The 22,841-nt window shown below is 43.5% G+C and overlaps 1 protein-coding gene across 2 annotated transcripts in view; it reads right to left on the minus strand.

Annotated features, from left to right (window-relative positions):
• The window catches only part of inpp5d (inositol polyphosphate-5-phosphatase D), a 110,176-nt gene that overhangs the window by 23,332 nt on the left and 64,003 nt on the right, over window positions 1-22,841 (minus strand). For both annotated transcript variants that reach the window (XM_055646118.1, XM_055646119.1), the window contains exons 11-22: window positions 21,957-22,059; window positions 19,689-19,885; window positions 18,620-18,737; window positions 15,777-15,873; window positions 14,370-14,508; window positions 9,841-9,949; window positions 9,048-9,136; window positions 7,815-7,896; window positions 6,710-6,799; window positions 4,278-4,391; window positions 2,303-2,382; window positions 994-1,081 (exon numbers count right to left, since the gene is read on the minus strand). In XM_055646118.1, coding sequence (XP_055502093.1) covers window positions 994-1,081; window positions 2,303-2,382; window positions 4,278-4,391; window positions 6,710-6,799; window positions 7,815-7,896; window positions 9,048-9,136; window positions 9,841-9,949; window positions 14,370-14,508; window positions 15,777-15,873; window positions 18,620-18,737; window positions 19,689-19,885; window positions 21,957-22,059 — 1,306 coding nt within the window. The remainder of the gene's footprint in view (window positions 1-993; window positions 1,082-2,302; window positions 2,383-4,277; window positions 4,392-6,709; window positions 6,800-7,814; window positions 7,897-9,047; window positions 9,137-9,840; window positions 9,950-14,369; window positions 14,509-15,776; window positions 15,874-18,619; window positions 18,738-19,688; window positions 19,886-21,956; window positions 22,060-22,841) is intronic.

Here is a 22,841-nt window from a genome sequence, read left to right on the forward strand (position 1 = left end):
GCACGCCATACGCAAGAAGAAGACGAGGAAAACCATCGCCCCAACATAGCAACACCGTTATACATTTTCCCTTTTACTGCAGAACACAATTGCAGGCAGCAACACCTAAGGCAAGTCATTATCCTGTGGAGGGGACAGTGATCCTTATAAATGATCTCTCCCAATAACACAGTTGGACGATGATTGTGAAAGTATAAAAGATGGCTGCACATCCATGCCGAACCCTCCTTCTAATACACCATGTTTCCAGACCTCACAATGTCTTTTGATTTATAAGAGGCACCAGTGAAAGCAGCAGCCTCTTACCCTTTCCCCCCTTCTAGCTCTAGAACATAACTCGTGTGTGTTCTCCTTTCAGATGACTAGAGCTGCAAAGTGGATAGATGACAGTAGAAGGGTAAGAGTGTAGGCACACACACTCATTTTAACACCCCCAACCACCATCTCATCACCAGAGGTGCTAATACTACATCTACTGTTCACTGAGCTCCAGTGAGGCAGCAGTGCCTCACTGACTGACACCACTGTCTGTCAACTCTGCCTTATTCTGGTGGGCATTAGCTCTGTATGCACTGGCTATCTCAACAACAGAACCACCAGCATGACTTGCACCCAAATGTGCCTCAGTGGACAAACAACACCTGTAGCTCCCAAAAGCAGCTGGATTTTGAGTTCTTGGTTTGAATCACATGGGAGAAAGCTTCTGTCAGCACCGAAGATGCAAAGGGATGTGTGGCCACATTGTAATAAATCCCGGGCAGGCACGGCCGGCCTTAAGCCGATTGGACCAATTGCTCCCATTTGGGCCCCGCGCCTAAGGGTAATCTACTCTCAACAAGGCCACATCGTCTCCCATCATCAGGTTTCCCCACACTCCTTGCTGCACCACTCTGCACAGAGACAGTGAGGTCTCCACCTGGTATCCCAGGGATAAGAAGAGCTGGAAGGACCGTCGCTGCACATTGGGTCTGTCCACATACACTTTGTGCTTACCGTATGATTCATAGCTATCGGTAGACTTGACACAGATGAGGATGTGTTGGTCTAATAAATACTCCGGGTCAGAGATAATGGGTATTAACTGTAGGGAGGTGGGAAAGAGACAGTATAAATTGCAGGCAATAAACAACCAGATCCAAGAGACATGGAACAATTAATATTTCATATGTTGATCTGTTTCATTTATATCTTTTATCACCCACTTTCAAAGGCATTGACTCCTAGTGGGGAATGGCTTCTGGGCATTCAGGTTGCTCTAAACCAGCTATCAGCTGTCGAGCCACAGCTGTTAGTCCAGTTATAGCATTAGTGCTGCCATTCTGCCTTACACTATCCATTAAACAATGCCAGGCCTCCAGCTAGGATTCTTGTAGCATACAGTCTGAAGAAGAGTCTCGATCCAAAACGTCACCCATTCCAGAGATGCTGCCTGTCCCGCTGAGTTACACCAGCATTGTGTGTCTAACCTTCACATAGAGATAATACTTGTTCAGGGAGAAATTCTCTGACCTGAAGCTCAGTTTGCTCATTCTGTGAGATAGTTAAGCTTCAGAAAGGGTACTTGCACCAAAATCTGCTGCAGCCACAACTTCAACCTCCTTGATCTACGCAATCACCCAGTTTCCAAACATTTTAACTCCCCTTCACCCACCCCCATACTGACCTTTCCTCCAATACAAATTGAAGGAACGGCACCTCATATTTTGCTTGTGCATCTTACAACCTAGTTGTATGACCGTTGATTTCTCAAATTTCAGGTAATGCCTGCATTCCCTCTTCAACCACCCCCCCCCCCCCCCTTCCCTCCACTGCCCTAGTCGTTCTACTAGATACACTGTTTGCATCCTTGTATCCCTTTGTGATCACCTCTTCCCCAGCCAACAATGGGCCAGTATGGACTCTGCCCTTCCTTGGTCTTCTGTTGCCGGCCTTTTCATACCTCCAATTCCCTCCGTCCCCTCTACTTTCAGTCTGAAGAAGGGTCCCGACACAAAACACCACCCATCCTTTTTCTCCAGAGATGCTGCCTGATAAGATAAGAGTTACTCCAGCTCTTTATGTCTAACTTCAACCTTACTGTAAGGTGAAGACCATGCTTACAGGCCCCCCATGCTGTTTGTTATTTGCTGGCCTACAGATCAGCTGTAACCAGCAATTAGTCCTATCATTCTATCCATGTCTGTGTCTCAATCGGTTACTGGAGGATAGGACAGTTGATTTTTATAAAACTGATTTCTTAAAGATGAAATGCCAAACTCATCCATTGATAACAATAACTAGAAGCTCAGCTAGTTCTGGTTACCTCAGGGGGAGTACTCCATATGACAGCAAGGTTCTCATCCCTCGACTCCTGGTTCTCACCTTCGGCACTCTTTACAGGATCTAGAAGAAGCAAAGCTAATTTAGGTTCTCTCCTGATGCAGAATGAAAATTACAGAAGTAGCCAAGGTAGACAAAAAAGCTGGAGAAACTCAGCGGGTGAGGCAGCATCTATGGAGTGAAGGAATAGACGACGTTTCGGGTCGAGACCCTTCTTCAGACTGATGTTGGGGGTGGCGGGGTTAGGCGGGAAAAAGAAAGTAAGTGACGGAGACAGTGGGCTGTGGGAGATCTGGGAAGGGGAGGGGAAGAAGGAAGAAAGCAAGGACTACCTGAAATTGGAGAAGTCAATGTTCATACCACTGGGATGTAAACTACCCAAGCGAAATATGAGGTGCTGCTCCTCCAATTTGCGGTGCGGCTCACTCTGGCCATGGAGGAGACACGGGACAGAAAGGTCGGATTCGGAATGGGATGGGGTGTTGAGGTGCTGAGCCACCGGGAGATCAGGTTGGTTATTGTGACCGCTGACCCTCACTGCTAACTATACTACAGAAGTAGCCAGACACTTTTCCAGAAGCCTCAATGACCAGATGCAGTGAATGTGAACAGACCCTACTCACCCAATAAAACATAGAAGGCAACCACCTGCCATCCATTGATAACATTGGCAATGGTTCTGTTACTGGTCTTACTACGACATGGAAAAGGACATTCAACCCATCAGGACTCTGCCAGATGCCAGCAGAGCAATCCCACCAATAATATTTATCTTCTTTTTCTCCACAGACCTCCAACATATTCTCCCACATTGACATTATCCATCAACTCCCCTTCTTTTTCCACTTACCTACACTTAAGGCTCATTTACAGCAGCCAATGAATCTACTTGCTCATGTTTGGGTGTGGGAGAAGCACATGGTCATGGAGAAGGCGGACACTTCACATTGACAGGGCCGAAGGTCAGGATCAAACCTGGGTTGTGTTAACTGGTAGACACCCGAGCTAGCTGCTGTGTCATCATTCCCTGGAGGGATCTCTGGCAAGAAGACAATGGATGATGGTGGTGGGGGGGAGGACATTTCACAGGCACATTTGAAATTTCAATAAAGAAGAAAATTGAATGAGACTATTTAAATCGCTTTTGGAAAGAAAAAGGTGTTTAAATTGAACCTTTTCTGCGAGGTCCTGGAAGCAATGTAATGTGCAAATGGATAACAGACCAGCCCTACACACAGACCCAAGTAAATATCTCCATCTGCTGTGTGGGTTGGGTTTGAATTTTGGTGGGGGGGGGTCATTGAGAGGCGGCATTGAAAGTTAGACTCAAGGATGGTCTGGGGTCTGGGTTTTAGTCATGTGATCTGCTGAGAGGGAACACTGATTAAGCCTGCTATGCATCCCAAATTAAGCAGGTCTGCTTTAACCTACACCTACACAAACCTCGGCTTGCTTTGGCACAAGTGACCTTCATGGGCAGTAAATGCTCAAATAGTGGGCACGTGATGTCAATGCATGTCTGATGGCATTGGTTCGTGTGGGTGTCTGGGGTTATGGGGGAAGGCAGGAGAAAGGGGTTGAAAGGGAAAGATAGATCAGCCATGATTGAATAGCAGAGTAGACTTAATGGGCCGAATGGTCTAATTCTGTTCCTAGATCTTATAACGTCACTGCAACATTCGGCTCAGAACAAGTTTCCCAAATTGCCTGACCTAAAAACAATGGAGCAGTTTATCTTAAATAACAGGGTTTCAGAATGAACTGCTTTGCTTAATGCATGGACATGCTACACTGTGCAAAGTGTTTCTGCTTCAATTGCAATTTGTGAAATAATTTCACGTTATAAATAAGTAAATGTATAAAACTGCATACAGATCTAGATACACAGCAATAGACAGAGGAACACACAGCATCCACTCTCACACTTGGGTGAGAGCCTCTTCTATGAGCATTCTTACTTTCTAAGCAGCTGGAGTGGAATTCAATGAAGAACTTTGTCTTGGATTTAGTTTTCAATGTGGCTTCACACTTGAGGAAGTTGATTGTGCCCGGGGAGTCAGCATTGTTGGGGTCTGAGGAGTAAAGTTGACAAGTTAGTGAGGTATTAACCATCAACCTCAATCATTGTGTTAGTGGCTGTGCATACCCCCTTTCACTCTCATTACTATGGGATTGTAGTTTTCCTTCATAGATTTACAGAGGCAGAGCAATGATGGAAACCATTTATAGGCACAAAATGCTGGAGTAACTTAGTGGGTCAGGCAGCATCCCTGGGAAAAAGGAACAGGTAACGTTTCGGGTCGGAACCCTCCTTCAGTCTGAAGAAGGGTTATGATCCAAAACGTCACCCATTCCTTTTCTCTGGAGATGCACCCTGAACTGTTGAGTTATTCCAGCATGTTGTGTCTATCTTCAGTATAAACCAGCATCAGCAGTTGTATTTTATCTCTCCCTCTTGATTCTCCCAACCAGCCCATCCTCTGTCGTATAAACACACCCTGTCCTTGACCATCTGTCCCCTCATGACTCTGATTCTTGATATAGAAGTATAGTCTGTCTTCCTGTACTTCACCCATTAGCTACTTTTCATGTGAACATTTAGGATTACAAAATGTGTTCTACATCCTCAGAGAACACCATCGTACAAGAGGTAGTTCAAATGAAGATATTCAGTTCTCTGCTCCCATTGTCTTCTCAATATTAGCAGGGGGGCAGGGATTAGGTATGTTACAAAACCTACCTGAATCGTCATTGGGAATCTGCCCACAGCCAGGTCCGCGATTTTGGCGCTGTTTGGAGGGGGCGGGTTTAAAACGCGATTTTTACTAGGCTGTACTAATCGCACATGTTCAGCCTAGTAAATCATTAACGAAAAATCGCTGCAAGACCCGGTCGCAAAAGGTATTATTAGTTTTATAGGCCTCGATAATATAGTTCTAATGGTTTTAAAATTACTGTCTCATTCCGCAACCTCTCGCAGCCCCAGGGTTTTATAAAGCAAACAATTAAAGGTATGTACCTTATTTTTACATTAAATGGGGCATATATATAACCCTATATATCAAGTTATCTATAGCGAGTAGTTCATTTTGGGCTTTTTATATCCCGCAGTATTTTTCTCGGCATTTGAGGGCACTAATCCAGCGCTCTGTCAACGTTCTAAACCAGCGCATTCCACATGAACCCACTAGAAAGCCGATTTAAATGGGCATTTATTTACAGCAATTGAACACTAAATTCCTTCCATTTGGCCTATAAATTAATGTAAATTAGATATAAAAATCATGTTATATTGTGAATTATTTGTGAATAATCTTTGGACACTTAGGCTATTTAAAAATGTTAATCTTTCCTTAAGAAATGGGCTTCTGACTATCCAAGATCACAGCTTTTTTGTAATGTCCATTGAAAATCAATAGGGAACAAGATGCTAATTTCCGAGTATGAAAATGGTCATAACTTTTTTAATACTTGAGATATGAAAGTGAATTTGGTGTCAAATTAAACTTATTGTTATGCTTTATCTGATGGGATAAATTGCAGACTTGATTTTTTAAATCTCAAAATTTTGTAACATTGCTACAGGGATGCTAGACCTTTTGAGGGTCAATCTGAACCAATAAACTAAACTAAGGACATGGATCAGCAGATGGTTAGGGATGTAATTTAATTTTAGCTTTCTTCACAAAGAAGATTTAAGCCTAGTTTGCCTGGATTTTTCCTGTTACTCTGCAGAGCTGCTCTCCTTCCCAATTGCCCCCAGATCCCATCTGAAGCCTTTGCTGTTGAATTTCTTCACCCGCATGTAAGTCGGGGAGTGGGCAAGACTGGGTTCCAGCTGCAATGAGGCTCAGGCCACCGGGGATTCTGCTGGATTATGAATAACGTAACAAGGAGCATAAAGAAAGCAAGGTTAAGCCATTCTCAAGTCTGTTCTATCACTCAACAAAATCACAGGGGATTAGGTCAGGTGCGATGTTCTATCAGACCAACATTCCCATATACCTTGATTCCTTTAAATACAGATATCTATCAATCTTGACTGAAGGATCTCAACCCAAAACGTCACCCATCTATTCCCTCTACTGATGCTGCCTGACCCACTGAGTTACTCCAGCACTTTGTCCTTTGCTTAAGATTCTAGCATTTGCAGTTTGTTGTATCTCCAATCTATCAATCTTTAATTTGAATACAGTCTATATCTGATCCTCCACAATCCTTTTGGACTGAGAATTTAAAAAAAATTTCACCCTCTTGAAAATTTTTTTTGCTCAGCTCAGACAGAGTTGGCTGACCCGTTATTTTATTCCACATTCCGCGAGTGTCTGAATTCTGTTGAGTTTTGGTGCTGGCCTGAAAGTACACGTGAGTTAGCACAACAGCTACTAACCGGTTTTAGAAACAAACTGTGTCGACACGCCCACCTCAAAGGTTGCAAACACTGGTGAATGATCACTGGTGACAATATCCGTGGTGCAGCCTGCAGTGGAAAAAACAACAGTTAGACAACAAATCTTTATCACAGTAACTGCACTTTGCGTGCGTTAAAATATCAGTAGGAGTAGACTGAATGGGCCAAATGGCCTAATTCAGCTCCTATAACTTATGAGACCCGAGACCCTCGGAATTATTTTGTGAAATGCTGTGGAAAATGTCACTGTGCAATTGAAAATAGATTTAATCTCAAGTACGGTAAAATTTCATCTATTTACCCAATGCCTTGCAGAAAAATTGATCCCTGATTTTCTAGCAAGATTTTCATTAACTCCATCAATGATGTTCATTAAAAATTTAATTCAGGCAAATGCACTCAAAAATCCAGTTTCTTCTGATAGGGACTGTTTAGTTCATGTGTCCACAATGACTTGTTATAGAGTTTGCTTCTTGTTTTTTCCAGCCACATTTCTGGGATTAAGGTAGAGCTGAGTGTCATGCAATATGTGCACAAAAAACACTGGATAATATTGGTCATGCCCAAACAATATCCCACTTGGAAGCCGCACCATCTAATTTTGAGATGGATTGGTTTTCAATGGGAAATGGTTGCTATCACATGATAACATGAATAAAGCAGCTTTCCTATGTGATTTGCATGTAGAAAATGGATGCCAGAAGGTCCAATTTCTCAGCGAAGACTTGGGCAGGATTCAGGGTCATTTCAAATTCCACATTGTGAGTAAATGTTCTGATAAATGTATAACTATCTTCTGTTTATAGAAAGTACCAGGGTTCGAGAGATACATGGACCACTGCTATCTCTGTGCATCTGTAAAATGCGATATTATGAATAATATGGGTTTGTGTGCCGACATTTGTGCGTTTGAGTGCAGGTCCTTTCACACTGGGGCTTACGGGCTAGACAGCATGGTTGCCTTAATACCAGATTTTCTTGTTTACTATGTATCCAATGTTCTGCCACATGAACTATGGGACCTTTTAAGGAGCCGCGTTAAATGCAAGCAGTTTCAGGTCAAACAGAAACAAAACGTCCTTACCGTATGACTGACACATTACATGAACGTTGGGGTAACTCTTCCACAGCACACGATCACACCAGGATGGCAGGTTGTACTTTAGCTGGGTACAGAGAAATTGTTACCAATTGCCAGGGTCCATCCTTGCAAACATGCGCCCTCACATTCAACTCTCACTAATCCAATTTACAGGTGATTTTCTCCCAATACCACAATTTGTTAGATCTCTCTAAACTCCTCCAACAGCAGCTAAATCTCAAGGCCTTGGGCAGTGAAAAAAACTTGCAAAATTACTCTTGTTTTATACACAGATATCCAACACTGGATGCATGTTTATGAGGAACAGTGAGGAAACGTGACTGTGTGGAGTATTCCAGGCCAACACCAGGATACTACGAGACAGGAAGACAAAAGAAAGAAAATACTAAGTAATGGCTGATCTATAAGTAAGTATACAAATACTTATAGTTAATATAGGGAGCCCCAATTGGCATGTTACTGCCCAAGATGAATCATATCAACAAATGAATGGAAACATTTAAACTTCAAGCAACCTGCTTCACTTATTCCATATAAATAGTGGGGATCCAGGTTTGGAAAATACATGTGACAAAGCTAATTTAGGATAATGAACTAGGAAGATGTGTGAGCAAAGGATGTGTTGCTGCATGGATAGGATAGAGGGAGCTGGCCTCTTCATATAACCCTTGTTATCCAGGCCCCTTGGTTTGTTCAGTAGGACAGATTTCTAATCAATGAGCCACAATCCTACTGGATGATGAAATGGGTTTGAGGGTCAAAATCCTTAGATATGACAGATTAGATTGAAATTGTTAGACATGACAGATTAGACAATAAAAAGTTCCTACTTTTTATTATCTAATTCCTTCTACTTAATATTGAACGGTGTAGAAATCACTTTATTCTGTATCTAATCCATGGAATCATTGACTAGGCACTGTAAAAGGAGTTCAATTCTGCTTTCATTCATCTAATACTTCAGCTCGGAGTTTGACGGTGCACTGTACAATGAGCGAACTGCATTTCTCCACCAGGTTTTGTCGAAAGAGTGCGAAGAAAGATTTATTCTGTGAGTGGTCCATGCTCAACCTGTCCTGAGAAAGTACAATAGGAGAAGAAGCCTCACTCTGCATCAAACTTAAAATGGAGCGAGCTTCATTGCCATGTTCTCGCAGGCTCATAATCAGTGTGGAAAATGCAAGTAGTAGGAAGAGCAACGTTTCTGATACTCACTCCTGTGGCCTTCTGTTTGGTGTAGGTGTACGTGTCCCTCTTGTCACGTTCATATCGATAGGTTGGAGGAAAAGTAATCTCTTCTTCTTCTGCAACATGAAAAACGCTATCTTAATTTTGTAATGAGAGCACATACAGTGCTGGGATGTAATTATTCCTATAACGAATCAACTGGAGCAAGTTCCATAATTCAAACAAAGAATGTTTCCTGATATAGTTTAGTTTAGGGATACAGATTGGAAACAGGCCCTCCGGACCATCGTGTCCCCGCCGACCAGCGATGACCCGTACACTAGTTCCGTCCTACACACCAGGGACAATTTATAGAAGCCAATCGACCTACAAACCTGTATGTCTTTGGAATGTGGGTGGAAACTGGAGCACCCAGAGAAAACCCACACAGTCACAGGGAGAACATACATACTCTGTACAGACAGCACCTGTAGTCAGGAACGAACCCGGGTCTCTGGCGCTGTAAAGCAGCAACTCTACCGCTGCGCCACTGTCATATCTGCCTGAAAGTGCTGTCCATAATCTTTATTTCTCTTCTGTATCCTACCCCTTCAAATTTCTGTTGCTTAAGCATTTATTATTTTTAATGTTAAAAAGCATTATGGATTCTGCTTTGACTATTACTTCCAGCATTGCATTTGACCTCGATAAGCTATTACATTAAAAATTGCCTAAATGCTCCTTGTTCTCTTATGCTCTCTTTGACACACCTTCCCTGATCCTGAATACCTCTTCCTTCCCCCCTGCTTCCCACCCCTCGTCCCTTGCAACGCGTTCTTACGGAACTGGAGGAAAACCTTCTTGTCATTCATCTCGATCGTCAGTTGGTCCTTGGCCAACAGTTCGTGGTACTGCTGCTGCTTGATCTTCTCTACAATATTCTCAGCTTCCTGCAAAATAGAGACATGACATCAAAGTGGCAACCTACACCAAAATGCCCCAGCCTTCAAATAGCTTTATCACCTGGAATTATAACAATAACATGGGTCACTCTAATGAGATTTGTGAAAATCCCATACATAGTGCATCTTCAGTTGTGAAGTTGCCAAACACTGCTGTCTGCTTCCCCTGAGTAATATAGTACTGTGGATAGACACAAAATGCTGGAGTAACTCAGCGGGACAGGCAGCATCTCTGGAGAGAAGGAATGGGTAATGTTTCGGGTCGAGACCCTTCTTCACACTGAGGGCCAAGAGAGAGGGAAACTAGAGATATGGAAGGGTAAGGTGTGAAAACGACAGTTCAAAGCAGACGATCATAAGATCATGTGATAGCAGACTGGCCATTCAGCCCATCATGTCTACTCTGCCATTCAATCATGGCTGATCTATCTTTCCCTCTAAGCCCCATTCTCCTGCCTCCTCCCCATAACCTCTGACGATGATCAAGGAAATGCCGAATGGTTCATTGTTAGCTGAAGGGAAGGTGACAATGAGGCATTCAATCAGTAAAATTAATCAGGAGAGAGAAATTAGTTAGAGAACTGGGATGGGGGAGGGATAGAGAGAAGGAAAGCAAGGGATACTTGAGTTAGTGTCAGTGCAATGTTCCTTTCCATCTATTGCAAGTTTTTGCAGCTGCCAGTATTCAGCCTCACCAGTGTGATTGCTGCTGCTGTAAGGGGACATATGCAGTACAGGCGCCATTCTTCTAGGTATAGGAGAGAGTTGTTACTGCCAGTGATTGGGTTGGGACAGGTTGTAGGAGAATGTGGGGGGTGAGGGTGGCCTGAAAGGCTGCTGATGAACACCCACATGTTCACTGTGCAGGGAAGCCAAACTATAGCTTGGACTAGTTGGCGTGAGGTTACCAGGGAGATAGCAGCAAGGCCAGAAGTGCAGTCATTAAATGTCTGCAATTTAGGGAACACAGTATATTGTCAACACTGTCCTTTCACACGCCAGGATGGGTTAATATAGTGGGTCACACACTGTGATTTCACACTCTTTGACTGTGCGATACAGTGGATCGCTTACAGTAATGTCACACATCAGGACTGATGGAAGACAGAGGGTTGCGGTGCAGTGGAGTTCCACAGTGATCTGTGCTGGAGTGACTCAGCGGGACTTGACAAAATATTACATACTGATGACTTGCTGAGACAACCATGTCCTGCCTTTAAGAGACTCCTACAAGGATACCATTATATAGGTTTCACCTGATTTGTGTAGTTGCATGAGCAGACCACCATCATGTTTGATAGACACAAAATGCCAGAGTAATGCCCCTGTCCCACTTAGGAAACCTGAACGGAAACCTCTGGAGACTGCGCCCCACCCAAGGTTTCTGTGCGGTTCCCAGAGGTTTTTGTCAATCTCCCTTCCTGCTTCCACTACCTGCAACCTCTGGCAACCACCTGCAAAAACCTCCGGGAACCGCACAGAAACTTTGGGTGGGGCGCAAAGTCTCCAGAGGTTTCCATTCAGGTTTCCTAAGTGAGACAGGGGCATAACTCAACGGGACAGGCAGCATCTCTGTGTAAGACATGTCACAGCAAAATTCAACCTTTGCATGAGCAAGTACGCACACACATATACAGGGTATGATGGTGGCACAGTGGTCAAATTACTGAACCAGCAACCCAGTCCCCAGAACTATCAATGTTGAGATCCAAATTCAGTTCCCACCATGACAGCTGTGGAATATAAATTCAAGTAATAATTTGAAACCTTAATAACACTAAACAACAGTAACTAGTGGTTAGAACTAACATCCAAAAGTAGTAACAGATTGTCAAAAGAGCCCACTTTGTTCACTAATGCCCTTCAAGAGAAGGATGTCCATCCTTATCTGATCTGCCGCCTTGCCACTCCAGACTCATCTCATGCAGTTGAATCAGCACCAGTTAAGCAAGTCAAACAGTTGCATCATTATTGCCATGTTTAAACAAAGAGAGGATAACTCGCTACTAAATGATACTTCAAGATTACTTTCACCAGAAAAGCTGCACCAGGAGAATCATTAATGTGATTCATCACCTTCTCAATGACAGCTAGGGGTGGACGATAAATACTGTTTGGTTTTAGTTTAGATATACAGGGCGGAAACAGGCCCTCCAGCCCACTGAAACCGCTCCGACATGCGATCCCTGCACACTAATACTATCCTACACAAACTAGGGACAATTTACAATTTTACCAAGCCAATTAACCTACAAACCTGTACGTCTTTGGAGTGTGGAAGGAAACTGGAGCTCCCAGAGAAAGCCCGCGTGGTCACGGGGAGAACATACAAACTCCGTACAGATAGGACTTGTAGTCAGTATGGAACCCGAGTCTTTGGGGCGATAAGACAACAACTCTACCGCTACGTCACTGTGCGGCTCCTGCGTTTGACAGTGCTGAGCAGTTTCAAGGTTTCAAGGCCAGTTTATTGCCACGTACCAATTAAGGTACAGTGAAATTTGAGTTACTTCAACTCAAATTTCAACAAGGGGCTCTCAACGAAGGAGCTCATTGAGGGAGGTAGATTCTGAAGCTGCCTGTGAAGATGGCTGCAATCGTCTTACTTTTCCTCATTGGAGAACATATTATTTATCATCTCAAAGGACAGGTAGCTACTCCAAGGTCCACACCCAGTGTTTCTCTGTTACTGGAACACACTCTGCAGTCTTTGTCGTGTCGTTTCATTTAGACGATGAGCATGTGTATGAGGGAAGTGGGATTCAAGGCCCAGAGTACCACTAAACTCAGAAGCTCATCAACCTGCCTCACTCTGCCTTCCTTAGAGGCTCCACACTATAGGTGACCTATTTAAAATGCCTGTTCCTTCCTATATCATCATATAATTTCCTGGCTTCACTTTAGGTCATCACACAACAGTTCTCATTGCAGCATCAGAGGGATTTATTGGCAGAGAGGTCTTACTAAACTGTTTGTTGACCAGACACATTTTGTCTCAGTATTCACTCGCATGACAGAAACAAGAGAGGATTTCAACGAGTGAACAAGTGTTACTGCCCACTGATGCAAATCTACCATTCCACACCAGAGATCATTGCATTTGATAGGGTACATTAAAACAATGCTCAGCCACCAGTTTTGGGGACAAATCATTCAGGCTATCCAAGGCTAATTTGCCGGCACTTGGCTTTTAGGCAAATGTGGGAGCCCAGCATTGGGAAAAACCTTCAAAGAGCCCCATAAACCTCCAAATAAAGGGGTTGGAGAAGACAAGAAAGATGGATCCATTTGACAATTGCTGTGACGTTACAAGCAGTGAGACATAAGACAGTCTGGGTCATCAATGATCTGGGGACTCCCGCAGCCTGTGGTCCTCACTAATCTGGATCCTCATCCACCATGTGGTTGTCATGGATATGGAACTTAACCCAGCCTGTGGCCCTTATGGATCAAGGACCTCACTCATCTTGTACTGCTCTTGGACTTAGAAACATAGAAACAGGAGTAGGCCATTTGGCCCTTTGAGCCAGCACTGCCATTTAATATGATCATGGCTGATCATCTAAAATCAGTACCTCGTTCCTGCTTTTTCCCCATATCCCTTGATTCCTTTAGCGCTAAGAGCCAAATCTAACTCACTCTTGAAAACATGCAGTGAATTGGCCTCCAAAGCCTTCTGTGGCAGAGAATTCCACAGATTCACAACTCTCTGGGTGAAGAAATGTTTCCTCATCTCAGTCCAAAATGGCCTTATTCTTAAACTGTGATTCCGCCAACATTGGAAACCTTTTTTCCTGCATCTAGCCTGTCCAATCCTTTAAGAATTTTATATGTTTCTATAAGATCCCCTCATCCTTCTAAATTCCAGTGAATACAAGCCCAGTCGACCCCATTATTTCGTCATACATCAGTCCTGCCATTCCGGCAATTAACCTGGTGAATTTACGCTACACTCCCTCAATAGCAATAATGTCCTTCCTCAAATTAGGAGAACAAAATTGCACACAATACTATAGGTATGGTTTTACCAGGGCCCTGTACGATTGCAGTAGGACCTCCTTGCTCCTAAACTCAAATCCTCTAGCAATGACGGCCAACATGCCATTAGCTTTCTTCACTGCCTGCTCTACCTGCATGCTTACTTTCTACATGCTGACTGATGTACAATCACACCCAGGTCTCGTTCCACCTTCCCTTCTTCTAATCTGACACCATTCAGATAATAATCTGCCTTCCTGTTCTTGCCATCAAAGTGATTAACCTCACATTTATCCACATTTATCTGCCATGCATCTCCCAACTAACCCAACCTATCCAAGTAACCCTGCAGCCTCATAGCTTCCTATGCCTTCACCCAGCCTATAGACCTCATCCAGTATGTGGCCCTCACTCCAGCCCTGGCCCTCACCTGTGTTGGGAGTTCAACTCTGTAGTTCAAGTCTCCGAGCCAGAAGAGATGTGTGAACCTATTAGTGATATCAAATGGACTCAAGTTTTTGTCTCCAAGGTTAACGAAACGCAGGATATTGATGTAGTTTTGGTTTCGTCTGTCAAAGGAGAAAATAAAACAATTATTAAAAAACAGATTTTTCACTTCCATGTTAGGGTTTGTAAAATGTAGCACCATGTCCCGTCATATCAAACACAACTCTTTGAACAAGCTTCCATTCACTCCAATCCCCTTGGTGTTTCACAACAGCCCCACAAACATTTCCACTTCAAGTAGGCTAATTGGCTTCTGTCAATTGTCCCGAGCATGTAGGATGTAAACCTGGGATAATATAGAACTAGTGTTGGGGAGACAGTTGGTCTTCGTGGACTCAGTTGGTCGTAGGGCTTGTTTCCACACTGCATCTCTAAACAAAACTAAACCAAACTAAACCACCTTTCCTTACAGTGTATTTTCTCACAAAAGCAGCAGAGGGCAGCTTAAAATGCAAAATGGGCAGATTTCACGAATGAACCTGGCATTCAGTAGGACAGACTGGCCTTAGTCACATGTTTTGAGAAACCTTGGACAGACACCATTACTGGTCATGGCCATTTAGAAGAGAAAAGCCTCCGTTATATTGGGACTTACACAAATACAGGGCATCCCCAAGTGAACCACAGCCAAAGAGGTGTCTTTGAAGTGTAGTCAGTCTTATAGTGCAAGAAACACAACAGGTGGTTTTCTGCATGACCTGGTCCCACCAATAGCTATGAATGAATTTGGCAAAATCAAAAGCTTGCTGTATGGAATGATATTCCATAATCATGAGGCAGCTTCCCACAGTACTCTCAATGCGACACTTCCATATAATCTCCAAGAGAAACTCCGCAAGACCTTTCTCCATCATAATCAATGTCTACTTTACCCTCATTAATTGACAGGTAACCAAAGAGCATATGCCCACCAATTGACCAATTGATAAAGACCTACATAAGATAGTGCTTCACTATCCCATGTTCACTTCCCCTCCCAATACATTTTAAAGAGATAGAAGATGCCAGCAGTGCCAAAGATGTTTCAGCAATCCAGCTGTTATCAAGCAACTGAGCCATCCTACCATGAGCAGTCCTGAGCTGCTATCTACCTCATTGGAGACTCTTGGATTATCTTTGATTGGACTTTATAGCGTTATCTTGCACTAAACATTATTCACATTATTCCCTTCATCATGATCTGTACACTGTGTCTGGCTCGATTGTGATCATGTATTGTCTTTCCGCTGACTGGTTAGCATGCAACAAAAGCTTTTTCACTGTACCTCGGTGCACGTGACAATAAACTGAATTAAATCTAGATTCCCCAAACCTGTTGCCGCCCTCCTACCTTAGCTTCTTCCCTCCTCCGGAGGTTAGGTGACTGTTGATAAATCCAATGGATGTGCCATTAAACACGAAGGACACGCCCACGGCTCCTTTATTACCTGAAAGAAATAATATCAGTAAACCTACAGTTAACTCAACCAATCAAATGAGAAACAATCTACTTAAAGTTATCAGCAGTTGGACACCATGCATCGAATGACCAGCCATTCGTATACACCAAAGCTTCCTACATTTTGACCAAACAATGGAGTAACCCAGACCCAATTATCAGTCAGCTGAATATGGAGCCACAGCCAACAGCAATACCCAGTGGTTGTTCAAAATGTGAACTGGGAAAACTGCAAACATGGTACCCACAGAATTGGCAGAGGCAAGTCATCCTTGTCCCCAAGGGACTGCCTCAGAGAAAGGAGAACCTCAACCAAACAGTGCATTGAGTCAAGTGGAGAGCTCACCATGGGATTCTCATTGACCAATACTAGTCATCTAAATGCCCTACATCCCAAAAGTTCACAACTTCCCAAAGTTTGACGCAATGAATGATAAATTAGGAATAACAGTGGGTCTGGCAGCATCTTTGGAGAGCATGGATAGGTAATTAGTTTAGTTTAGAGATACAGAGCGGAAACAGGCCTTCCCGGCCCACCGAGTCGGCACCAACCAGCGATTCCCGCACATTAACACTATCCTACACATACTAGGGACAATTTTACATTTATACCAAGCCAATTAACCTACAAACCTGTACGTCTTTGGAGAGCGGGAGGAAATCAAAGATTTTGAAGAAAACCCATGCAGGTCATGGGGAGAACGTACAAACTCCGTACACACAAACACCCGTAGTCAGGATCGAACCTGGGTCTCTGGCGCTGTAAGGCAGCAACTCTACCCCCTATGCCACCGTGCCACCCACATAGAAAAAAAACTTGAAAATAAAATTACAATGTTTTGGTTGAGACCATTCTTCAGACCGTTTGTGATGGGGGGAGGAGGAGGAAGAGAAAGCTGGAAGAAGAGGGACTGGAAAAAGCCTGGTGTGTGATAGGTATATTCTGTTTATACCAAGTCAACACAAAACCTGGTGAAGAATCATTATAGAAACATAGAAACATAGAAATTAGGTGCAGGAGTAGGCTATTCGGCCCTTCGAGCCTGCACCGCCATTCAATATGATCATGGCTGATCATCCAACTCAGTATCCCGTACCTGCCTTCTCTCCATACCCCCTGATCCCCTTAGCCACAAGGGCCACATCTAACTCCCTCTTAAATATAGCCAATGAACTGGCCTCAACTACCCCTCTGTGGCAGAGAATTCCAGAGATTCACCACTCTCTGTGTGAAAAAAGTTCTTCTCATCTCGGTTTTAAAGGATTTCCCCTTTATCCTTAAGCTGTGACCCCTTGTCCTGGAATGTTTATGTTTTAAAACAATACATCGAGTGTGTTCCCCAACATATTTCCCCAAATGTTCACAATCCCCGCCCAGTGGCACTCACCCCTGTCATTGCAAAGTGCTTTGAGCGGCTGATCTTGGCTCACCTCAAAGCCTGCCTCCCCCCCACACTGGACCCCCATCAGTTTGCCTACCGGACCAACAGGTCTACAGAGGACGCCATATCGGCGGCCCTACACTCTGCCCTGACCCACCTGGACTACAACAACTCCTACATCAGGCTGCTGTTCATTGATTTCAGCTCTGCCTTTAACACCGTCATCCCAGCCAGCTTGATCACCAAACTCAGTGGACTTGGCATCTCCACCTCCCTCTGCAACTGGACACTGGACTTCCTCACTAACAGACCACAGTCTGTTAGGGTCAATAACCTCACCTCCTCCACTATAACACTGAACACCGGAGTGCCACAGGGCTGTGTGCTCAGCCCTCTCCTCTACTCCCTCTTCACCCACGACTGCATCCCAAAGTACGGATCCAACGCCATTATTAAGTTTGCTGACGATACCACGGTAGTAGGACTGATCAGCGACAACAATGAGTCAGCCTACAGGGAGGAGATCCAGCACCTGACAGCCTGGTGTGCCAACAATAACCTCGTCCTCAACTCCAAAAAGACGAAGGAGATTATGGTTGACTTCAGGCAGACCAGAGGAGGCAGTCATACCCCCATCCATATAAACGGGACTGAGGTGGAGCGCGTCTCCAGCTATAAATTCCTCTGAGTACATATCTCGGAGGACTTGTCCTGGTCCCTCAACACCTCCAAGCTGATCAAAAAGGCACAGCAGCGCCTTTACTTCCTTAGGAGGCTCAAGAAAGCCCACCTGTCCCCCCAGATCCTGACCAACTTTTACCGCTGTACCACAGAGAGTATCCTGACCACCTGCTTCGCGGTATGGTACAGCAACTGCACTGCTGCGGACAGGAAGGCACTACAACGGGTGGTGAAAACCGCGCAGCACATCATCGGTGCCCCGCTCCCTGCCATGGATGCCCTCCACCGAAAACGGTGTCTGAGACGGGCTGGGAAGATCATCAAAGACCCCTCACACCCCAACCATGGACTGTTTGCCCTCCTCCCATCAGGGAGGCGGTACAGGAGCCTCAGGTCACGTACTAGTAGGATGAGGAAAAGCTTCTATAACAACACAATCACACTGCTGAACTCGGAGTCCCGACGATAGATTTCTCTGGTCCCTCCGTCCCCTTTGTTTAATCATTCTGTATTTCCTGATTATTCTGTATCTTCCCTCTTTCTATTTTTTTTGTTTTTCTTTATGTACAACTACTACGGACTGACGCAAAACTGCATTTCGTTGTACTGATACTTGTATTTGTGCGATGACATTAAAGTTGAATTGAATTGAATTGAATTGAATTGTTGTACCAAGAGCATTTGCTATTCCAGTTTTGACGCTACTAGTAGAAATGTGACTGATCCGGTTTTCATGTTCTGGTTTTGCCAATATAACTATCCGGATGTTCCATAAGGTCTGTGTTGATATCTGTGGAGAAAAAGGCTACTATTAGTAAGGTAGCAATGAAAACCTAAGTTAATTGCTTGTGATATATTTTATTTGTTGTACATGGGGTGTTGGGGGAGGGGCTGTTAGCGGCAAGAATCCTGATAGTAAAGATGTTGATACAGTGCTGCAGATGGATATTGTGGTTGAATGGATACATACCATTTGTGGCCATTATTAATTTTGTTTAACTCACTTAGCATCCTTTGTGATATATTGGATGTGTGAATGGATAACTAATTCCAACATGATCCACTACACTTTGAGTGGGTGGTGTTGAACACATTTATTTCCAGTGGTGATGTAGTTGATCTTCCTTCATCATTTGTCCAGTTTTAAGGCCCAGAATGTTATGTCAAGTAATGAAGCAAGCCTATTATTATGTCGTCTATACATTGGTTTTATATGCACTATTTTGGACCTAATCTACACTGATTAGGTCCCAATAACCATATTCTTGCATTCCTGCAATGAATAATAGTAGAATTGGTCAATTGCCAGATCTATTCTTGCAACAGGCACATGCATTAGATTTATCAAATCATAAGTTTTGTTCAAACTGCAAAGGGTGGTCAAATGAAATTTTTATTTCCAGCTTGTATCGGAACCACCCAATCCCAATCAGTAACCTGCATGTAGATTCTTTCTCTATCTATAAATATAAACTGATTGTTGAGTGTTTCATGCATAATCTTTTTCTTTTTTTTATATTAGGGCACTCAAGGATTCTGTTGGCTCCAAAATTCCATCAGCACATTTTAACTTGTTCACTGGCAAGTTTTTTTTCCACTATTGGCCATGACACGAGTATACTCGGGGGGGTAGCACTGAACAGGTTAAAGCTTGGAGTAACAATTACTTAACTAGCCAATCTGCAACCCTGTTTCCATTCCCAATAGAAGAAAGGACTTAAATACATCTCATTGTACTCACATGCTTAAACTTTATATAGGTGATGTCCTTCAGAGTGGATTTGAGCAGCTCCACCCACTCCTTCTCTCCCTGGGTATCTTCCTGAGTGCCAATGATGTAAATGTCATGGGGAATGTCGGCAGCTGTGTCATCCTGAGTTTTTCCCTGGCCTCGGCATTGGAACCATGATCGTATGTCCGTAGGAGGAGATGCATTACCTGTGCAACAGGTTGAATTTATATAATTGTCATTATCAGGAAAAACTTGCCACCAAACCATATCCAGTTGTGATAAAAGTGACTAAAGGCTTGTTTAAAGAGGTCAGTTTCAAGATAATTATTTGACACTCTTAAGAAGGATATAATTGCACTGAAGTGGGTGCAGAGGAGATTTAGCAAGTTGTTGCCTGGGATGGAGCATTTAACTTACAAAATGGGACTGGTTTGACCAGAATGGTTTGTTTTAGAGCAAATGAAACTCAAGGGAGACCTAATAGAAGGGTACAATATTTTAATATTGTGGTCAATAAGAAACTTTTACCCATGGCAGAAATGCCTCAATTTGATGGCATAGATTTGAAGGGATAGGAGATTTAGAGGGGATCTGAAGGTTTTAATTTCCCTAGAAGGTGATTGGAATCTGGAAAACGCTGCCTGAGTGAGTGTTAAAAGCAGATATTCCTACAATATTTATGGGCCTGATGCTGGCAATGGTATGAATGGGTGGCCAATGATCAGCATGAACATGATGTGCTGATGGGCCTATTCCCATGCTGTATGACCTGATGATATAGACAGGTGGAGAGGTGTTGAGAAGCCTAAATATCCAGGCCCTGTCAGTTTGAAGGCCACCAAAAGAAATTGAGGATGAAGAAGAAACAGAGTGCTCAGTGGATTGGAGAACTGGATGAGGCTGGAATGATAGATAAGAAAGAAAGAAAGACACACATGAGACTGCAGATGCTTGAATCCTGAGTTTAAAAAAAAAAAGCACAAGAGGAACTCAGTGGGTCAAGCAGCACCTGTGGAGCAAAATGGAAAGCTGATGTTTCGGATTGGAATCTTTTTTCAGACTGACGCTTTTGATGTCTTTGTTTTTACTGATCGATGAGAAAAATATGAAGCCAATAGAGGGATCCAAGCACAATAATGTGAATCTTAAAATCAAGGTGTTGGTGAACTGGGATCTAAATATGTTCAGTGAGCACAAGGGCAAAAGGAGAGTTCACAATTTTAAACAATGTGGTATTCGCTGGGCACTGCTGTCAGGAAACTCTCAGTCATCTGGGCCCAGGATTTTTCCTTGCCTGGACTAGAGTCATCCAAGTGGTCAAACATTTAAATTCATAAAGCTGCCGGCACTGTTGTGGTTTGGGCATTGGGAACGTACTGGAATTGCGGTGAGCTACCTCAAATGACTTTAGCCCCCGTAGCACTCTCTGCTGTAAGAATTTGAAGCAGAGAGGTGAATCAACTATGTTCAGTCTGATTAGAGTCACTTAGATGGTGCAAAAATGGCAGGCACTTGTAAATAAAAAAAAAAAAAATTCCTGATGGCATCCTTTTCATTCTGGATTTTTAAGTTTTCTGGGATCTAGATTTAAAATCAGTAACTTCACCACTGCAATACCATACCTGTAACCCAGCTCCAGTTCCATGTAGATAGCTCAGCATCATCACTACACCCATGGCTCAGTTCCACTATTACCCCCATAGCTTAGTGCCATTACCATACCTAGAGCGAAAGTTGCTACACATCCCTCCCCATGTGAATTTATTTTACTATAAAAAATAAAAAAATCCCCAAAAATGTCCAAGCTTGAAAGAGCCAAGCAGTTCAGGCATATTTATTATTAATAGGTAAAAGGTACTGATGATGATCAGTTGAACAACAGCGTTGGGAGTGTCTTACACAGATTAATAGTGAGCAGACAGCATGTTACACTGCATAACAGTGAGGTGGGAGTGTGTAATGCAGAATAATAGTGAACAGTTTCACACTGGATAACAGTGAACTGTGGGTGTGTAACACAGAATAATCATGATCAGACTGTTACACTGGATAACAGTGAGCTGTAAGTGTGTTATGCAGAATAATAGTAAGCAGACAGTGTGTTGCATTGGATAAGAGTAAGCTGAGTGTCTGGTACTCAGGAATGATGATAACCAAGAACACTGATGAAATGAAGTCTGAGATTGTTGCCAAAGGAAAAATATTCTGTTTGCAGTTTTGCTGAACACCCAGATAATGAACTGCTGTAAGAAACATTTTCTCTCCAGTTGTCCTTACCCATGTTCCAGGTTCCAATGAAGATGTTGATCATGTCTGGTTCTGGAAAATCCGAATGTTTATTCTTCATCAGTTGTAGAAGCTGGCAGAACCCTTCCCGCTTCTGGTAAAAGAGAGGTGATGTACAAAATGAATCAAACATAGAAACATAGAAACATAGAAATTAGGTGCAGGAGTAGGCCATTCGGCCCTTCAATATGATCATGGCTGATCATCCAACTCAGTATCCCGTACCTGCCTTCTCTCCATACCCCCTGATCCCCTTAGCCACAAGGGCCACATCTAACTCCCTCTTAAATATAGCCAATGAACTGGCCTCAACTACCCTCTGTGGCAGAGAGTTCCAGAGATTCACCACTCTCTGCGTGAAAAAAGTTCTTCTCATCTCGGTTTTAAAGGATTTCCCCTTTATCCTTAAGCTGTGACCCCTTGTCCTGGACTTCCCTAACATCGGGAACAATCTTCCTGCATCTAGCCTGTCCAACCCCTTAAGAATTTTGTAAGTTTCTATAAGATCCCCTCTCAATCTTCTAAATTCTAGAGAGTATAAAACCAAGTCTATCCAGTCTTTCTTCATAAGACAGTCCTGACATCCCAGGAATCAGTCTGGTGAACCGTCTCTGCACTCCCTCTATGGCAATAATGTCCTTCCTCAGATTTGGAGACCAAAACTGTACGCAATACTCCAGGTGTGGTCTCACCAAGACCCTGTACAACTGCAGTAGAACCTCTCTGCTCCTATACTCAAATCCTTTTGCAATGAAAGCTAACATACCATTTGCTTTCTTTACTGCCTGCTGCACCTGCATGCCTACCTTCAATGACTGGTGTACCATGACACCCAGGTCTCGCTGCATCTCCCCCTTTCCCAATCGGCCACCATTT

Source organism: Leucoraja erinacea, chromosome 14, assembly GCF_028641065.1.
Source record: "Leucoraja erinacea ecotype New England chromosome 14, Leri_hhj_1, whole genome shotgun sequence".
Classification (NCBI taxonomy): domain Eukaryota; kingdom Metazoa; phylum Chordata; class Chondrichthyes; order Rajiformes; family Rajidae; genus Leucoraja; species Leucoraja erinaceus.